General features: G+C 46.1%; 1 protein-coding gene across 1 annotated transcript; it reads right to left on the bottom strand.

The window, feature by feature from the left end:
• Positions 1-11,367: 11,367 nt before the first annotated feature.
• SMKR1 (small lysine rich protein 1) lies at positions 11,368-15,637 on the bottom strand. The gene is made up of 3 exons (XM_068402217.1): positions 15,349-15,637; positions 14,346-14,403; positions 11,368-11,810 (listed from the first exon to the last, which is right to left on the bottom strand). Exons 2-3 carry the CDS (start codon positions 14,346-14,348, stop codon positions 11,601-11,603), a joined length of 213 nt encoding a protein of 70 aa, XP_068258318.1. The 5' UTR covers positions 14,349-14,403; positions 15,349-15,637; the 3' UTR covers positions 11,368-11,600.
• Between the last annotated feature and the right edge of the window lie 5,240 nt (positions 15,638-20,877).

Genomic DNA, 20,877 nt, shown 5'->3' with positions numbered 1-20,877 from the left:
CCACTTCTCCACATCCGAGACACCACCGTGCTGAAGTCAGGAGGTATTTTTGTTCTCTGAACAGGGATGCCCAAAAGGTGCAGGCTGGGTGGTTTCCTTTTAACAGATTAGACAGAATATCCCACACAATTTGACCCTCATCATCCAAGACACTAGAGCCACAGAAGTTTTCTGACACCCCTTTTTATGGCCTTCAGTCCAAGTTCCTTATGACCCCCAAGCCATGGCCATACTGGTTTCCCTGGACTCATCATTTTGTGAAGAACTTACATTTCTTCATCCACAGTAAATCTGAATTGGCTTTTTCAGTAAAATCTTATATATCACAGAGAGTGGGTTAGATCTCCTTAGATGTTCCTGTACTTAAACAAGACACCTGGGGCTGCTTTAAGCCTCTGCATACATTTAATCAGAGGAATCACATTCTGAACTGCTCTTACTATATGAATCTAGACCACAGAATCACAGACTGGTTAAGGGTTGGAAGGGTCCTCTGGAGATCACCCAACCCAACCTCTGGAGATCACCCAGCCCAACCCCTGCCCAAGCAGGGTCACCCAGAGCACGTCGCACAGGGTCGCATCCAGGCGGGTTTTGAATATCTCCAGAGAAGGAGACTCCCCACCCTCCCTGGGCAGCCTGTGCCAGGGCTCTGGCACCCTCACACCAAAGAAGTTCCTCCTCATATTCAGATGGAACTTCCCATGTTTCAGCTTGTGCCCATTGCCCCTTGTCCTGTCACTGGGCACCACTGAGAAGAGTCTGGCCCCTTCCCCTTGACACCCCCCCCTAAGGTATTTGTAAGCATTGATAAGATCCCCCTCAGTCTGCTCTTCTCCAGCTGAACAGCCCCATCTCCCTCAGCCTCTGCTCGTAGCAGAGATGCTCCAGCCCTCTGACCATCTCCGTACCCCTCCGCTGGACTCTCTCCAGTAATTCCTTATCTTTCTTGAACTGGGGGGCCCAGAACTGGACACAGTTACTCCAGGTGTGGCCTCACCAGGGCCGTGTAGAGGGGCAGGAGAACCTCCCTTGACCTGTTGGCCACACTCTTCCTCATGCACCCCAGGATACCATTGGCCTTCCTGGCCCCAAGGGCACACTGCTGGCTCATGGGGAACTTGTTGTCCACCAGAACACCCAGATCTCTGCAGAGATGCTTCCCAGCAGGTCAACCCCCACCTGTACTGGTGCATGGGGTTATTCTTCCCAAGGTGCAGGACCCTACACTTGCCCTTGTTGAACTTCATGAGGTTCCTCTCCATCCAGCTCTCCAGCCTGGCCAGGTCTCACTGAATGGCAGCACGGCCTGCTGGGGGATCGGCCACTCCTCCTAGTTTTGTGTCATCAGCAAATTTGCTGAGTGTACACTCTGTTCCTTCATCCAGGTCATTGATGAATGAGTTGAACAGGACTGGACCCAGTACCAACCCCTGGGGAACACCACTAGCCACAGGCCTCCAACTAGACTGAGCACCGCTGATCACAACCCTCTGGGCTCTGTCCTTCAGCCAGTTCTCCATCCACCTCCCTGTGCACGCATCTAAGCCACACTTCTTGAGCTTTTCTATGAGCATGTTATAGGAGACAGTGTCAAAAGCCTTGGTGAAGTCAAGGTAGATAACATCCACTGCTCTCCTCTCATCAATCCAGCCAGTCATGTTGTCATAGAAGGCTACTAGTCCAGGCATTGATGCAGACATTTAGATTTAAGGGAGATTAATCCCATGAGTCTTAGTTTTCTGACTCTCGTGTAGCAACATGTGAGAAGAAAACCCGCACATTGGAGGTGTTAATTGTCAGCTTGTGCTGAAGAAGCAGTAGCATTGTGAAGCATGGAGGAAAGCAACAAGAATAACAGGTTTTTAAAATGTAACATAGGAATGAAAGGCTGAAAGTAGTGCACTTTCTTATCCTGAAGAGCTGAAAGGAAGGAATTTTAAGAGAAAGGAGACAACAATCCTCACTTCATGAAAGATCATTGTGAAGACAGTGATGAACTGTGGGTTATGGCAACTGCTAAGCTCAGGACTAGCACAGCTCTGCCACATTTAGGCATGGGAACAGTCCTGGAGCTGCCCGAGAGCTGAATGACCCTGGGACATTTCAAGAGACACTGAGGAGCTCACCAGAGACACCACCAGGAGGTCACCAGTCTGAAATCTCACAAACTATTAAAACTATGTTGATCTTCTCTTCCAAGTAAGCTTGCAATGCCAGGTCGTGAAGAACTTTTAAGACCTGCCAAAGCATTGTGACAGACCCTAACTGTGCTTCTAGGCAAGAAAAGCAAAGTATCAGCTGCCAGGGTAAGAGCTTGAAATGTTTCCCATTCTGCTATCTGCTATCTGGTAATGGCAACAGAAATTATGCAAGCCACATGCATAAGACAACGGAAAAGGGTGAGGAGTCAATAAAAGCATGTACACTTCTAAGAAAACAGAGCTACTCCTTGGATGGTTCCCAAAGAGCAGGCTATAATTATCAGGTACTCCCAAAATATTATATCTATTTTCAGAAGGTGCCAGGCTTCCTGGCTAAAGTATCTCAGGAGCCAAAACAACAGGTGACAGAAGAAGGACTCTTGCTTTCAAGGACACCATTTCAGGCCATATCATTTGAGATTAGTTGGACACCATGGCAAGCTCAATGGCTATTACTGGAGTAAGACAAAGAGCCTCATGCTTAGAAAGCTCCTCTGTACCCCAGCAGAAGGTGTCTGTTTCACTAGGTCTGGGAGCTTCCGCTTTAAATAATAAATAAAGCATTAATTCCCTTGAAGAACTGTGTGTGGTTAGTAGGTCAAGAGAGGTTCTCCTTCCCCTCTACTCTGCCCTGGTGAGGCCGCATCTGGAATAGTGTGTCCAGTTCTGGGCCCCTCAGTTCAAGAAGGACAGGGAACTGCTAGAGAGAGTCCAGCGCAGAGCCACGAAGATGATTAAGGGGGTGGAACATCTCCCATATGAGGAGAGGCTGAGGGAGCTGGGTCTCTTTAGCTTGGAGAAGAGGAGACTGAGGGGTGACCTCATTAATGTTTATAAATATGTAAAGGGCAAGTGTCACGAGGATGGAGCCAGGCTCTTCTCAGTGACATCCCTTGACAGGACAAGGGGCAACGGGTGCAAGCTGGAACACAGGAGGTTCCACATAAATATGAAGAAAAACTTCTTTAGAGTGAGGGTGACTGAACACTGGCAGAGGCTGCCCAGAGAGGTTGTGGAGTCTCCTTCTCTGGAGACATTCAAAATCCGCCTGGACACGTTCCTGTGTGATATGATCTAGGTAATCCTGCTCCGGCAGGGGATTGGACTAGATGATCTTTCGAGGTCCCTTCCAATCCCGAACATTCTGTGATTCTGTAACTGAAGCACAAGGTGAGCTTACAAAACTGAGATCACTAGAGGAGTCAATACCATCAATAGTGTTAGAAAACGCAGTGATTTCGTAAGGGTTGGCATTTTCCTCCCTTCATTTCTACAAGCATCGGATTGTTGCCAATAAGCAGATTGCAAGTCATGTCAGAAGCTTTAAGCCAACCATAACTCTCCTTATGAAGCTCTCTTTTGAAGCAACAGATGTTACAAGATAATTCACTTTCCATAGAAAAGTCAAATTAAGAAAACTAGGAACATGACATCATTCATCTACATAACTTGTGATCCAGCCTTCACTTCTGCTCTCTTAGCAGCTTGATAAAATCTGCTTACAACCCAATCAAACTTTAGACATGAGATATCCTCAACATGCCCCTTCCCTACTCTGATGAAAAAAAAAAAATCCATCTTATACATGCAAAACATTCCCACTTGCTCATCTACAACCATCTCTAATGAAGGATACATTAAATCAAGGATAGGAAGCTCCTAGAATCATCAAAAGCAAGTGTCACACACAGAAATTCTCTCCATCCATAAACATATTCTTGTTTTGTCTCTGTTTAGCCTGCACCTGGGGCTAAACAATAACCAGTTGTTCTATCACCCAATGTCCCCTCCCCAACCAAGAAAGGGAATTGGGAAAAGGAGGGAGATTCATGGGTTGAAATTTAAACAGATTTAATAAAATAAGAAAACCAATATTGATACTAATACAGAAGACACAAAATTATACTTAGCTCATAGACTGGTGGCAAGTCCCTCCAGAGATAGTAACCGTTGAGAAGAGAGGAGAAAGAGGGAAGGAAAAGGAAATCAAAGCAGAAAAAAACCCCACATCCTCAGCAGCTTTCCCATTTATAGTGAACGTGATGTTAATGTTACAGAACACACCTGTGGGCCAGCCTGGGGCAGCTGCCCTGGATTTAACTGCTGAGGGCCTTGATCACCATGGCTGGCCACAAACTGAAACCAAATGTAACAGAAAAGTGATTGGATAAATTTTATCCCTGCAAAACCAGGCCAGGTTTCAAGAAGGTCAATCAGCCTACATAGCATTGGTATGAAAATGCCATGGAAAGAAACCCATAGAAGCTATCACAGACAATGTTTTGTGTAAACAAGAAGGGGTCCAGATCATTCCTACTATGCAATGAGGAATCCAAGTAGTTGTAACTGTGTATTCAACATGCAAAGTGTCACGCACTATGGGAGTACATCCATCAGATCGGATGAGGATTTGGGGGCAGATTTAGTCTACAAACTTTATTTTTCAGACCAAGAGAGGCCAAAAAAGTCATACATAGTCAATTATTTTTTCCAGGAACAAAATACTTTAAAGAATCAGTGTTTTGCCATAAATGTGACAAAGAAACATCAAACCTTTTGGTCCAGAAGTGGTCATGCCTCACATGCCTGTTTCCTATCTCCTTTTTAGCTATAAGGAGATCCCAGCATGAGTAGCTCAGGCAGAGATAGCTGTGCTATAGACATGCAAATCAAGGTGAGATGATCCATGTTTAAAGTATCTTTCAAGTGTGTTGATCATATCACCACTGAGAAAACTCAAGAAAAACCCAGCTGCAATAATTACTGTAACTAATTGCTTAACCAACACAACTTTAATTCAAACATCAGTTTTGTAGCTTCTGATTTAACATCTCAGTATGCATGGAGAACCCTTCTCCCAGGCTGGTTATCTTTGGACTTCACAGAACAGGCACTTCCTATTAAATGATATGGAAAAAGTGCCCCCAAGAGATATATGACCTGTTTGAATCACCCTGAGAGAGAAAAAGATTTTCTGAAGTCAAATGTAATTTTCAACTTGCATGAAACAGCATTAAGTATTTTTGCTTTTCTCATATAACATGTGTACTCTGATCTACCTGCTAACATTAAAAAAGGGCTTCCTTTTAGCTTGTAGGAGCACTTCACAGAATCACAGAATCACAGAATCAACCAGGTTGGAAGAGATCTCTGGGATCATCGAGTCCAACCATTGCCCTGACACCACCATGTCAACTAGACCATGGCACTAAGTGCCATGTCCAGGCTTTTCTTAAGCACCTCCAGAGATGGTGACTCCACCACCTCCCTGGGCAGCCCCTTCCAATGGCTAATGACCCTTGATGAGAAGAAATGCTTCCTCATGTCCAGCCTGACCCTCCCCTGGCCAAGCTTGAGGCTGTGTCCTCTTGTCCTATCGCTGGTTGCCTGGGAGAAGAGGCCGACTCCCACTTCACTACAACCTCCTTTCAGGTAGTTGTAGACTGCAATAAGGTCACCTCTGAGCCTACCACTTGGCCTACCACTCGCAGTTTCAGCTATTAAAAATATTCTAACATTTGGCAGTAGTTGCAGGTGAACTTTTAAAGCATTTGGGTGAAGCATTTCCACCAAGGAGCAAACTGCTCCCTTCATGACATATAGTCACAGCCATTCCAAGGAAGCTGTTGTAACCATGTGTTGCATTAAATATTTTCCTCATTTTTCTAAAACATTTCTCTCCTTAAGTGCCAATTACAGCTAGAAGACAATTGGGAGAAATGCTGATACTAAGCCAGTCTTTTGCATAAAAAAAGATTTCACACTCAGTTTACTTTAACTTAGTCGTGAATAGATCAGACCTTAACAGTAAATTTTTAAAAAAATCCCTTTTGGTTATGTTTCTCCTAAAGTTATATAGCAATAACCTAGAATCACAGAATCAATTAGGTTGGAAGAGACCTCTGGGATCATCGAGTCCAACCATTGCCCTGACACCACCATGGCAACTAGACCAGGGCACTAAGTGCCATGGCCAGGCTTTTCTTCAACCCCTCCCGAGATGGTGACTCCACCACCTCCCTGGGCAGCCCCTTCCAATGGCTAATGACCCTTGCTGAGAAGAAATGCTTCCTAATGTCCAACCTGAACCTCCCCTGGCGAAGCTTGAGGCTGTGTCCTCTTGTCCTATCACTAGTTGCCTGGGAACACTGCAGACTTAAAGGACTATATTTTATTTTAAAAGAATGAAATATTTATTACCTTTAACGAAATCATCTGCAGCCTAAACAAAAAAAATCAAGGAAAAAGGTATTTTCTCCACAGGATTCTCTTATGACTAACCTGTGGTCTGAGCTATCACGGTGGGAGGGCCCTGTAAGCTTCCTCTAAGGACACATCAAAAGCATCTGCAAGAAGCAGGACTCCAGAATTCACTGAATACCTCCAGAAAACTACCGGTAACTGGATAATTATATAGTGGATAACGCACTAGGATGTAACAAAACCATGGAAGACATCAATACTTGCAGGTGTCACGGTACCTAGACAGCACGTCTCAGAGATCAATCATTTATGTAAGTTCTAATCTTTTGATCCTTCTGGTCTTTTGTATGGCAATTACTAGCAAAAGAGAGGAAAAAAATGACTTGTGCCCTTTTTTAAAATAAACAGCTTGAAAGAGAGAGGCTTATAAAAAAGACAGTAAAATTGGACTCTCTTCCTGGAGGACATCGGAAATGGCAGCGGGGAACCATGACAGTGAAAAATGAGCAAATGAGACAGGACTTAACCTACTGAAAACTTTATTTACTTCTGCTGACACTATTTAGCACCAATATCGAATATACCTTTTGGATGAAAGTTTTTCTTTAAAAATTCACCATAGTAACCTCCTCATTATGCAGATACCATTTATGCGCAAAAGAGTCCTCAGCTATCCTCCCCTGAAGTTGGGAAATAACAGCCAGAGCATTTCTTAAAATGAGAAATGAGACAAAAGGATGCATGCCACTTCTCAAGCCTTTCTTATGTATCATAAAGAAAGTGGGTGCTGATCGACAGCCGGCTAAACGTGAGCCAGCGGTGTGCCCAGGTGGCCAAGAAGGCCAATGGCATCCTGGCCTCTATTAGGACTAGTGTAGCCAGCCGGTCTGGGGAAGGGATCGTCCCTCTGTACTGGGCACTGGTGAGGCCGCACCTTGAATCCTGTGTCCAGTTCTGGGCCCTGCACTTCAAGAAAGATGTTGAGGTGTTGGAGCAAGTCCAGATGAGGGCAACCAAGGTGGTGAAGGGTCTGGAGGGTCTGACCTCTGAGGAACGGCTGAGGGAGCTGGGGGTGTTTAGCCTGGAGAAGAGGAGGCTCAGAGGTGACCTTAGTGCAGTCTACAACTACCTGAAGGGAGGTTGTAGCGCAGTGGGAGTCGGCCTCTTCTCCCAGGCAACCAGCGATAGGACAAGAGGACACAGCCTCAAGCTTCACCAGGGGAGGGTCAGGTTGGACATTGGGAAGCATTTCTTCTCAGCAAGGGTCATTAGCCATTGGAAGGGGCTGCCCAGGTTGGTGGTGGAGTCACCATCTCTGGAGGTGTTTAAGAAAAGACTGGACATGGCACTTAGTGCCATGGTCTAATTGACATGGTGGTGTCAGGGCAATGGTTGGACGCGATGATCCCAGAGGGCTCTTCCAACCTCATTGATTCTGTGATTAAGATCCACCATTCTTTTCTTAATGTGAAAATAACTTGCTAGGAGATACCAGGCAGTACAGAAACGCAGACTGAAGGAAAGAATAAAGAAGGGAAGCTGCTCACATACAGCTTGAAATTTTCTAATACCAAATGTGGTGAATAATATCTTTTTTTAAACTTTGTATATATATATATATATATATAGCCATCACTCACATCACTTAACAGTCTTGTGACTCTCCCCACCGCTATGCCCCACCCACAAACATGCACATCAACATCCAGTGTATTTTTAACAGCGGGGCTATGGTATGTGGCTTCCTACAGGAAACGTTAACCTCGCGTACCCAAAGCAGCACACTGTGCACGACGGCTCGGTGACAGCAAAACGAAGGAAGCCCTAAAGTGTAACTCCCTGTGAGACATGACGCACGTAACGCCGCAAAGTTCCCTTGCACTGTGCCCATAAAGCAAAGGGCCTCTCCGGCTTGCAGTTTCCCCTCAAAAGATTCTTTTTAGTCCGCACCTCGATTCCTGTGTTCAGTTCTGGGCCCCTCACGACAAGAAGGACATTGAGGTGCTGGAGCGAGTCCAGAGAAGGGCAACGAAGCTGGTGAAGGGTCTGGAGCACAAGTGTGATGAGGAGCGGCTGAGGGACCTGGGCGGGTTTAGTCTGGAGAAAAGGAGGCTGAGAGGTGACCTTATTGCAGTCTACAACTACCTGATAGGAGGTTGTGGTGAGGTGGGGGTCAGTCTCTTCTCCTGAGTAACCAGCGATAGGACGAGAGGAAACGGCCTCAAGTTACGCCAGGGGAGGTTCAGGCTGGATCTTAGGAAGAATTTATTCACTGAGAGTCATTAGCCATTGGAAGGGGCTGCCCAGGGAGGTGGTGGAGTCACCATCTCTGGAGGGGTTTAAGAAAAGCCTGGACATGGCACTTAGTGCCATGGTCTAGTTGCCATGGTGGTGTCAGGGCAATGGTTGGACTCGATGATCCCAGAGGGCTCTTACAACCTGGTTGATTCTGTGATTCTGTGATCTGTTGTCAAAGAAATGAATGGCAACTTTTCAGATACACTACGAAGCAGAGTCTTTGCACTTCACTGGTCACCATCTGGTGTGCTCAACTGCATCATGAAGAAATCAGATTTACTGTTATTTTTTAAAGAGAAAACATATAATGATATTTCACTATTTGTTCTAGTAATTTTTGCATACTAAAACTTTGGAGTCTTTAAATCATTGTAGCTCCGGTCTACCACAGATGTAAAAATGGCTTCGCTTACTTGTAACCGCTGCATCAGACCAGACCACTTGCCTGTCTTGTGTGCCACGCTGCCTCCCGCGCTGCTCAGGTAACAGCTGCTTCAGAGGAAACTGCGCACGATGCTGCAATAGGCAGCTGGAGAATAAGTTGTCCAGAAGGAAGTTACTTCCCTAAACACCTGCTCTGTGAGCAGTTGCTGTTAAACTGGGTTCTTCATCTTGGCAGGAGATTGTACTGCTCTTCAACTTCTCCTGCACACTGACCCTGGGTCCCAAACTGACAGTGATGTTAAGTAGTTCCTACCTCAGTGCTCAGAAACATCTGTCCCTTAAAGCTCTGTGTAGTAAATCTATCATACAAAAGGGAATGATTTTCTTTGTAATTTATTTTTTTAAACGTTTAGCTCGAGATGCTAAATAGAGAGGTCGCAAGAGATCTCTTGCCTTAAAACGTTGATACTTGGAGGAAATAGTTGCAAGTATATGCTGTGACCAGAGACTTCCTGGTGGGTGATGGGGAAGCAAGAAGATGAGTAAATGCTGAGGAAGACACGGTGCTGCACAACATAGAAGAAACTGGTACTGCAAACCACACCCCTGATTCAGCAGGACATGCCAACTACAGACTAACTAGGAAGGCAACAGGATACCCACCATGGTTTTCTTGACATGTAGATGAAACAAATTCAGTGGAGCAGTGCAGTAGCCCACATAATGACAGCGGCTGGCCTACAAGCAATGCCACAAAACTGTGATTTTACCTGGTCAAGACCTCTTCATAGAGGGAACATTTTAAGATGGAGAAACAGAATCACAGAATCAATCAGGTTGGAAGAGCCCTCTGGGATCATCGAGTCCAACCATTGCCCTGACACCACCATGGCAACTAGACCATGGCACTAACTGCCATGTCCAGGCTTTTCTTAAACCCCTCCAGGGATGGTGACTCCACCACCTCCCTGGGCAGCCCCTTCCAATGGCTAATGACCCTTGCTGAGAAGAAATGCTTCCTAATGTCCAACCTGAACCTCCCCTGGCGAAGCTTGAGGCTGTGTCCTCTTGTCCTATTGCTGGTTGCCTGGGAGAAGAGGCCGACTCCCACTTCACTACAACCTCCCTTCAGGTAGTTGTAGACTGCACTAAGGTCACCTCTGAGCCTCCTCTTAGCTCAAGCACTAGGCTTTACAGGCCTTTATTGGTTTGGGTCAATCACATTATAATTGACTGTTCTGTTACCTGTAACATAAAGTTACATGGAAGTCGGAAAGGTGCTGCACCTCCTCCTGCAGTTAGGTCAGTCAGAAACGGCCTTGAGAGCCAGCTCGGTGCTCTGCCAGATCAGCACCACAGATGTTCAGCCCTGAGAAACCAACTGAAATTCTGATGTGATACTTCCTGTGCACGTCTGGTGTTGAGAGCAGTCTTGCATGCTCACAGTCCCTCGGGTATCCTAGAGAACTGGGACATCTCCCCTTATAGTAGCTCTGGCTGATTACAGATTCTCTTTTCCCAACTCTTTCTTCAAGATTCCAGCCCTTTTGTATTCCTTCCTAACTCTCCACAGCCTGCATCAGTTCAGGACACATCCTCACCCCTCCCAGTCACTCTACTGCATCTTTCCAGTCGGTGTAAGAATCTAGGAGAGATGTACAGCTTCGCTTGACACGCTGCTGCACAATTTACCAAGGGCTGTGTTAAACACACGCGGAGGAAACGGAGCAAAACAACTCTGAACTCTGACACAAAGCTTGTGGTCTCCAGCCAGGATGTTTAGACTAAGACCGATTACTGTAAGGGGAGACCTGGGAGCAGGGGTTCACCAGCACCTCTAACTGTGTGTAACAGCATCACAGACAACATCTAAGGTAGATCTCCAGATTTTAACTACAGCCAAAGAAGAGCCGGTGGTAATTTGCTGGAGCTTCAGGTACTGCTTATCTGACCAAATGTAACCATTTCCTTTAGAACGAGGTGAATCACGCAGATACACAGATGGCATCGCATGGCTCTTTGTTGACCCAGAGAGGGAGCGCTGGGTGACTCTCAGATAAGCTGATGTTACAGAAATCATACTTAACACTGTCAGTCTTACCATGGTATCCACTTCCTGAGCTCAAGTTTCCACCAGCGCTGGTTAAACCAGCCGGAGGTACACGAGCGCTACCGGGGAGCACGTCCCATCTGTAAAAGAACGGCAGCGATATGGGTAAAGTAAACCCCACTATAGACCCTTCAGACTGCTGAGGCACAGTGCTTTATTCCACACAGAACCGGAGGGTGAAGGGCCACAGCTGAAACTCCAATGGCACGGTGTCACTTACCATTTGTCACTGTATGCTTGAGCTTTAATAAGAGTGTCTTTGTACGGACACAACAGTGATTATGGCAAAATATTTGAGCTAACCACAGGAGAGGTCAGTATGAGTCTGATCCGCAAAAAAAGTCTCTTCTTTCACCGAGGAGCTTGGTTTTCACTAAGTCTTTTGCTCTCCAGCCACCCGGTTACTTTCTTTTCTTCCCCTTCTTTTTGGGTGAGCCAGGCCAGGGAAAGCCCCGGAACTGCAGGAAGGCGGCGGCATTGTGACAGATGTAGTAAGCGTTGAGCATGGCATCAGGGCTGAGGATATCCACTTCCTTCACTTCCTTCTTTCCTTTCTTTTTGGACCTCTTTTTGGAGCTTTTGCCGCGCTTGGGTTTGCTACTTTTACCTGCCTGCAGAGAGAAAAGGACCACAAGAACACTCAGTTCTGCATCTTTATCGTCTCACTTCTGGGTAGAGAATCCCAAGACATCCCGGAACAGCTGTTTCATTGCATCTTAGTCCTGACTCGCAGTATTAGCTCAGAGCCCCTCACTACAGACCCCTGTGCTTTGTGGGGATTTTATATACGGACTAATAAGCATTAATACACTTTCACCAAATCCATATTTGCTCTATAGGCTGTAAGAATCTTCAAAGTCACCAGACAGAGCTAATTAGTGTTCCCCTGTGCTCCTCTCTGGCTAGAAAAGGTTTGTGCCCAATGGAAATCATACATTCTTTTCAATTGATTTTTTAATTAATGCATTACGATACAATCCTGAAGTAAACTAAGCCTTTGTTGTGTGTTCATCCACTACTGTGTGGCTGCTTATGACTCAGGATCATAAACCAGAAAACCAGGTCTCCGTTGTACATCTGTGGCCTTTTCAAGGCTCTGGGATATAGTTGCTCTTCCACCATTAGCGGCAACACAAATCTAAGCAGCAGCTCTGCCATTCTGTATGTAAAAAGGTGTTGCCAAGACTCACCCAAGCCCTAAAGCGGGCCAGAAAATACTCCTGTTAACTCCAGCTGATTAGCACTGGTGCCTCCAAGATGGATTTGCCAGAGTCTGATTCACTCCCTGGATTGTTTTCTCACCCATCCTGGCCACTCCTCACAACAAGCCCGGAGCGTGTCTGCATGGAAGATGCTGCCTCCAGGTATTGAGCAACAGAAACCAGGTCAGGGACCTGGAGGGATCTCTCAGTGCTGCTGCGTAGGCAGGAAAGTGGTGACGGCAACACGGAGCCAGAAGGTGGGCAGTGTCCCAGGAACGCCGAGGACGGAGCGACAGCTAGGCCCAGAGAAAGGCTGAACAGGAGTATTTACACATCGTGAGTGACTGAAAGTATTTATCGCAGGTCTGATGCCAAGAGCACTTTCAGTACACACCGAGTCACTTTATGCATCTGCCCATCTATTTCTGTTATTTGCCTGGTTTTGCACACTGTAATTAAACGCCTCCAAGCACTTCATTAGAAGGAATTAGCACAGATACAGCCAGGAAGGCCACATGTAACTATCAGCTGGGCATAAACTAGGGGAAGACAGTATATGAAACATATTTTTCACGGTACCAATTCTAAAGAGTCCCTTTACAGCTCAGTACTGTTAAGTGCCAAAGAGACAAACATTTGTGCTCTGAGGTATGAGAACAGTCAAGGGTACAATCTTCAGGATCAGCCAAGACCAGAATGTGAAGGAATATGTATGGGTAAAGGGGGGGAAAAAAGTCAAGAGTTGTGTACAAAACACACAGAACCACTATCCACAGAAGGATAAAAGACGGACAGAAAATACAGAGTGCAAGCTGCAGCTGATGGCAGATTGTTTCCTAAACCTTCAGTCACGCAGACTGCAAACGACTTGAACTCAGACATATATTAGAGAAGGCGACAAGCCTCTTTTGCAGACCTTAATTGGATAGAATTTGTTGAATACTTCATGTGCTGGAATGCGTACACTTCACAGAGGAGATGCTTATGTCAGGTTTTTCAGCCAGTCACCTGAATCACGCTCCCTGTTTACACACTCCTAAGCAGGGTCACTGGTGGATTTTCTGAGCACAGTTAGGTTCCTGGTCAGAATTTGGCCTGCAGCTCATCTTTCAAAATCAAAAAGGTGCTTACAAATAAGGGCAAACTGTTGTCCTAAGTCTGCGGTGAGAACCAGGGAATGCCTTTTGTCTAGAGCAGCCTCACTGCTCCTGCTGCCCTTCTGCAGCAGATACCTCTGACCTCCAGGCTTTAAATGTTCTCAATCATTGTCAGCAACTGTCTTGTCTCTGTTTCCTGTCTCTCATAAATCATAGAAAACATGGCATCAATAAGCTGTAGTCTGCAGTCAGCTCACACATTTGAGCACAACCTAGAGCAGGAGTTCCCGAAGCGTGGGAAGCTAACAAGCTACAGCAGCACATCACAAATGCTGTCAGAAGTAACACCTCGTGCATGTACGTGCACACACGGCAGTGCCAGAGCCAACGCTTGGCGCACCAGCTGACGACCCCGGGATTTCTTACGGATTTATCAGGCTACCAAAGGACATGTGATGCTGAGCAGAGTGCAGTTCTTTTTCAGCGTGTAGAGGCAGGACTCGCACAGATCAGACTTCCCACCATGATCTCCTCTGAGTTTTTAAACTACAACCCAGTGCGACATCTGAACACTCTTCAAAAGTACTGGGAGATCCATGTTTGTGCAATATTTTCATTCACCCACAGGCAATAAGATTTGAGGTGTTATGTGTGCAAAATTTTACAGCCTGTAGCTGAGAACAGCAAGAAAAACTAAAAATCAGACTGGGGTGCATACTTGCACACAACGTGAATTTGAGCAGGTCAGTTTATGTCCTGCAGCCTTGAGAAGGAACCTTTTGGATATTAACTCTATTTCCTTAAAAAGCGGTATCAATACACTTCAGAAGAATCAAACCTGTATTACCATGGCTATATCCTTTTACTGAGCGGAGGGACTCCACATCAAGCCCTGAAGATGGACCCTGCAACAAACAATTACACAGGGAGTTACCTACCACACGAGGCATTAGTATCATTACAGTTAAAAGGGAAAAAAAGAAAAAAATAGCTAAAGTTAGGCCCTTGCAAAAACAGGTTGAGGTGTGCAATACCTTAAAGCATTTATTTGCAATCACCTGTGAAGTCATAGAATCACAGACTGGTTTGGGTTGGAAGGGACCTTAAAGATCATCCAGTTCCAACCCCTCTGCCATGGGCAGGGACACCTTCCACCAGACCAGGTTGCTCCAAGCCCCATCCAACCTGGCCTTGAACACTGCCAGGGAGGGGGCAGCCACAGCTGCTCTGGGCAACCTGGGCCAGGGTCTCACCACCCTCACAGCAAAGAATTTCTTCCTCACATCTCATCTCAATCTCCCCTCTTGCAGTTTAAAAACATTCCCCTCCGTCCTGTCACTCCATGCCCTTGTAAAAAGCCCCTCTCCAGCTTTCCTGTAGCCCCTTCAGGCACTGGAAGGTGCTAGAAGGTCTCCCTGGAGCCTTCTCTTCTCCAGGCTGAACAGCCCCAGCTCTCTCAGCCTGTCTCCAGAGCAGAGGGGCTCCAGCCCTCTGAGCATCTCCGTGGCCTCCTCTGGCCTCGCTCCAACAGCTCCGTGTCCTTCTGTTGGGGGCCCCAGAGCTGGACGCAGCACTGCAGGGGGGGTGTCACAAGAGCAGAGGGGCAGACTGGCAGACTCATCTCCTATCTCTGCCAGATTCCAGGATTCTGAGCTTTTAAGCAAAGCCCTTGAGATTTCACCTAACAACAAGGGAAAAAACGTAAACCTGAACCTCAGCTCCACGTCAGTGATCTGCGAAAGGCACTTGCCGAGCCCAGAGCTCCCGGCAGCGCTGCCAGACTGCTCCAGGCCCACCCCACCCCATCCCTGCCGGCAGGACACGCCCGTGTAGCAGAGGCAGGACCTCACCTCCCTATCTCCACAGCACGGCCTGAAGAAACGAAGCTGTAGAGAGCTTCGCCCACCCCCGCGTGGAAAGACAACGGGTTCTCCACAGCCTTCCCCGAGCCGGGTGAGAGGCGCCTGTCCCGCAGAGACACAGAAATAAAAACACAACGCTTAAGCGCTGCCCACCACAGCTCCCGCTCTGCCTGTGGCAGGTCCCGGTCCCGGTCCCGGCCGTAACCGCCCCTCAGGGCCGCGGCCGGGCGCCGCCTCCCCTCGTTTCCCTCCCGCGCCGCGTTGCCATGGCAGCCACCCTCCGGCTCCCCCGCCTACGCATGCGCAGTGGAAGGCGGGACAGCCGGGAGGGGCGGGGCCGGCCACTGACGCCCCGCCCCTCGTCCAATCCGCTGCCGGAGGGCGGGCGCGCGCCGCGCGCTGCCCGCGACCGTTGCGGCTGCAGCGGCCGCCTCAGGAAAAGGGCGGGAAAAGCTGTTCCGGGGCTGAGGGGGAGCCGCCGCCGCCGCCGCCCTCCCGCCCTCCGCGCTCGGAGGGAGCCGGGCGAGAAACAAAGCACAAAGGGGCCTTCCCCACCCTCAGCCAAAAGCACCAGGGAAAGGCCATAGTGAGGGGAAAACAAAATACCACGCTGGGAGAAGAAGTGAAAGGAGTTGTGCTTTTCAAAGGTTGTGGGAAAGGTTGGCGTTTGGTAGACTATTAAGTTAATTTTCACGTTTTTGTGGGCAAAAAGCATCGGGTTAGAGCATGTTACCGCTCAGCTTCCTGCTCCTGCTGAGGGAGGCGTTGCCCACATCTTCATCCTCTCTGATACTGTGGTGTGAAAGTGGCGGGGGGGTGTCTGTTTCCCCAGCTGACACAGCGTCCTTTACCACAGAAACATTTAAAAAAAGAACCTCTGCTTTTGCCTCCTTTGAGAGCCACAGTTTCGCACAGCAGGCACCAAAAACTACACATAACAGAGTTTGGATGTTTTCAAGAAATCCCCATACAGTGGTTAAAGTTAAGCCGAGGTCTGAGACCCAGGGGAAGTGATGGAGGTGGAGGGGTCGGAGGGAGGAGCAGGCAGCTGAAGTGTTCATTTCAGTGCCTTTTTAGAGACAGTTTAGTTTTTTCACAGCCATAATTACCATTTTTTCTAAAGCTTTGGAGAAAGAATGGGAGACAGGTGTCTCTTCTGCATCCCTCAGCACCAGGCTTTCACTTGCAAAGTGCTAACGATCAAAAAGCACAAGTGAAAAATATCTACAGGAGCTGAATCGCCTCAGAGAAAAAAAATAGCTCATAATTATACCATTGCCAAACCCCAACACATCAATGAGTCTGCCTAGACCATGGTTTTATTTTTATCTCAAACATTAACCTCTCTAAATCAGCTTTCTGGCATGTGAGCCCATAGAATGCACTTCATCATGTTTTAAAGCTCTTCCAAATCTTGCCAGGTAGGAGCTTGGAGGGGTTTTTATTTTAGTGTGATTTCCTAAAGAAACAGGGTTTGCACAGGCACACGGGTTTCCCGTCAGCCTGTCTGCAATAACTTCTGAGCCGGTTGGCTGATTCCAACCAATATTGACACAGAAGTAGGAGTTCAAATATATGAATTTCCTACGTGTTTCATGAAAATCATCAGCTGCGCAGGGTGTGGGAGAGAGACACTTAATCTCTGCTGAGGAAATGTCAACCCAGCTCAGCCCATCTCTGGGCTGTTTGGCAGGGTCGTGTGCTGTCATTGCAGTGGGAAGGACAGAGCAGTGAGACATGAACCTGTAGGAAGACAGCTTTGTTTCAGAATGATTAATTTTAACAAAACCAAGAATTCTCTTAAATTTGGAAGCTGGAGGCTATAAAATAAGTTTCAAATATCAGAAAGGCTCGTCATTTTAATGCAATGGTAAGTACTGAACACCGACGTGTAATTTCTTTTTTTAAAAAGCACTTTTGGGAATAGAGATACCTTTACTTTTTAAATTGCTTATTGGATATAACAGCTGTCCAGCCTTTGTTGTCTGCCCTGCTATGAAGTTTGTATGTATTATAGTTTGCTATGTACAGACATTTAAATAAATCAGCTTTGGAAGGGACTGTGGATGGAGGATTTTATATCTGATTCACAAAAATATCCAGCCATCTTTCACGCTCTTCCTGGCAGCTACAGAGATTGTTGGGTTTATTACAAACACAAATTTCCATTTCATGGCATTATGTTGATTAACAATCATTCACCTGTCACTTTGGATGCTGTGAAGTGATGTGGTGGTTAGAAGGTATGTGGACTCTGTAAAGGAGCTTTTTTAATACTGATAGAAGAGTGAACATATTTGGCTACAAATGTACAAGTGCAGAAGGGGGACACAACAACTCTGTAGTGGCAGAAATGTTTGCAGGGACAGTGTTTCAGCATGAAAATAGAAGTGGATATAGAGAATGAGCCAGACCGGTGACTAGAGTAAAATGAGGTTTAGTGAAGAATGATCAGAAGAACTTCCAGGAACGAGAACAAAAGAAGAGATGAGAACAACAAAGAAAACAAGAGCCCAATAAAACATGAAGAGAAATAAAGGTACCAGTGAAAGAAGGCAAGAAGGTGGTAAGGAGGAAACGTCTGAAGGAAAATAATTATCACTGCATGTAGATTAGACACCAAAAGAAGGCTAAATGACAAGAATGAGCGCAGCAGCAAAATGCACCAAGTGATGACTAGAGGAGCTCAGGAATAGAGAAAGCAAAGAGCAAAGGCACTGCTTGGCAAAGTACAGGTCTAATGATTATCTCTTTTATCAAGAGGGAAAGTTGAGCCAGGAGCACAGGCTGGATGGAGAGATGAGACCAGGAAACTTTGGAAATAGCATCAGCTGGGTCATCACCTGACACTGTGGCTGAGTGTGGGTGTCGGCAAGAGCGAGATGCTGCTGAGGAGGATGTTTTGAAAAGCAATTTTGAAACACGGAGTGGAAACCATTAGACTTATTTGCCTTGAGCAGAAAGGGATTGAGTTAATGGAAAACATAATTTTATCTTGCCCAAGTAATGTGTTTGAGTGCCTGACCAGCTGAATGCTGGTACCGTGAATACAATGCAGCCCTCTTTCTCAATCCAGTAGAAATAACTTCCCTGTTGTAATCTGGACGTGTTACATGTTTTCAAGAACAAGTGATAAGACATTCAGTGTAGAAAACATACATCTCAGATTCTTTTACTTACCATGGATATTTTATTTCCTCCAGAAAATACCAACCTTTTTGCTCTCATGACTCTTCTCTGTTGCCATGAGTGGGGTCCAGGAGAATGTGCTATTCAAAGGGAATTGCTTTGTGATCAGTGGGGAGTATCAGACTTCACTGAGGCTGATGAGCATGTTATCTCTCTTCTACTCAGACTAAATGATGGAGCAGCTGAACTTCTTTGTATTTAGCAGTGAAGGAAAACGAGGGATACTGTTACCCTGTCTCATAGACCAAGCTCATCAGGGCAGCGTAGAAAACGAATTGTAAAGAGGTTCCTTGCCATTTGAAAAGGCTCAGGGCCTTGGTCTCCAGTTGTTCTAGGCACGTCTGTGGTTTGAGTCTTGTTTTCAGGGTCTACGTTTACTAAAGCAGCTCCCATTCTTGTGCTGCTTGTTTCTCTCCCTTTCCCGTCTCTAAGAGGCTACAGGAAACTGAATCAGCTAGCCGTTAGAGATTAAAATATCCCTTCTAGAAGAACATTCACCAGTGAGGAAAATCTCAGAGGAATCTTGGTACCTGCTCAGAAGAAGCCAAAAAAGACAGCGAAAGAAGCAAAAGAACCAGAGAGGTCAGGGAAAGGCTCGGTAGCATGGCTCAGAAAGAAGGTCTGGAGATTTTTCTAAGTAAAACTCTTTTGAATGACTCTTGGGATGGATAATGAAAGAAATAATGAAAATATATTTGATTTCTACTGTGTTTAGGGAAAAATTATTTTGTGTAATTTTTATTAACAAACCACAGGACATAAAAGAAGCAATCATAATTATACTTATTATCTCCTTTTAGCAAAAACAACTGGCAAGAGACCACATTATACAGACTAAAAAGAAGTAACAGTAGTGACAAGCGTGTCTGAAATATTAGATCAAGGAGACAAAAATTAGCCTGTGCAGTCAACTGTTGTATTTTGTAAAGATGCTTGGACCTGGCTACAAAATAAGCTACTGTTTACACATGCAAGGCTTTTGATAAATAATTAAGGGAAGTTTCTACAAACTAAGAGTATAATAAACCTGGCCTCATAAAGTCACTGCTGTAGCTACAACTGGATAAATAAAGAGTGCTTTAGTCGTGGCAGCTGTCAGGCCAGGACATCTCAGTATCTTTATTTTTATGGAAATATTCACATAAGAGAAAGGAGGGATATTAGGTTATGGTCCCTTTCACAGAGAGAGAAGAAAATGTGTATGCACAGCCAGGGGAGCACATGCAAATTGAGAATCAAATGACTACTGAGAAGTGTGTGTGTGTGGGAAACATGATGTCTTATGTTCCTCACTCCAACAAATTGATAATACCTTTTTTTTTAACAAGTTGTTCCATAAGCTGGAATTAATGAAAGCCAGAGTCATACAGAGTCACATCCTTCCCCTACAGCACTCTGCAGCTCAGCCCACCTCCCCCTTGTCTTTTCCCAGCACTAACCCTAAGCCTTCCCAGTGCCCTGCACACGCAGATCCACCAGCCACCACCCGGGCACTAACTGGCCAGCTGCTTTCTGCCAAACCGAGCGGATCAAGGCTGAACTCCCCCTGCCTTTGCCTTGCTTGGGGTATTAACAGGGTCACACAGAATCACACAGAATCAACCAGGTTGGAAGAGACCTCTGGGATCACCGAGTCCAACCGTTGCCCTGACACCACCCTGTCAACTAGACCATGGCACTAAGTGCCATGTCCAGTCATAGGTCGCTCTCTACCTACCTGCCAACTTTCACAACTCTGAAAGGAACTTATTATCTTTGAGGCCTTTTATCCTTCACTCAAATTTGCATGAAATTAGCTAACCAGTTCGGAAGTTGCTTATAGAGGACTGAGAAACTAACAGCGTAATTGCATGTGCCCTATATCCCTAGGAAACAAGGCTAAAGATAGAAGAAGCTGTACTGAGGTACTGAAGAAAATGACTTACTGACAGCAAAACTTTCAGCAACCACCTGTGGGCTGGGGAAAAAAAAAAAATACAAGCTCTGCATATATCATTTGCAACAGAAACTGAGAAACTCGAGCATTCCTGGAACCGACAGTCATGTCTGGGGTAAGATAACATATGTGCTTCCTTCAGCTGTACAGAAACCGTCCGAAACTGTTCTGAAACTTCCTTGCTATGCATCAAAATTATTATTCTGTAATTGCAGCCTCCTAGCTCTTTTGAGATTTTTTTAAGAAGAAAATCCTCACTGTGAAGCAAAGAAGTTGTAAACTGCTACCTGTTTGCAGTTTGAGAACTGCAATAGCAGGATGGAGTCTTTTCTAGTACTGCTGGAGAAGCAACACCTGGGACTCTCCCAAGTACTGATAAGGGACTTTTTTAG

Source organism: Nyctibius grandis, chromosome 5 (assembly GCF_013368605.1).
Source record: "Nyctibius grandis isolate bNycGra1 chromosome 5, bNycGra1.pri, whole genome shotgun sequence".
NCBI lineage: Eukaryota > Metazoa > Chordata > Aves > Nyctibiiformes > Nyctibiidae > Nyctibius > Nyctibius grandis.
The sequence above is the reverse complement of the archived record's forward strand: the minus strand, read 5'-3'. Positions and strand labels throughout refer to the sequence as shown.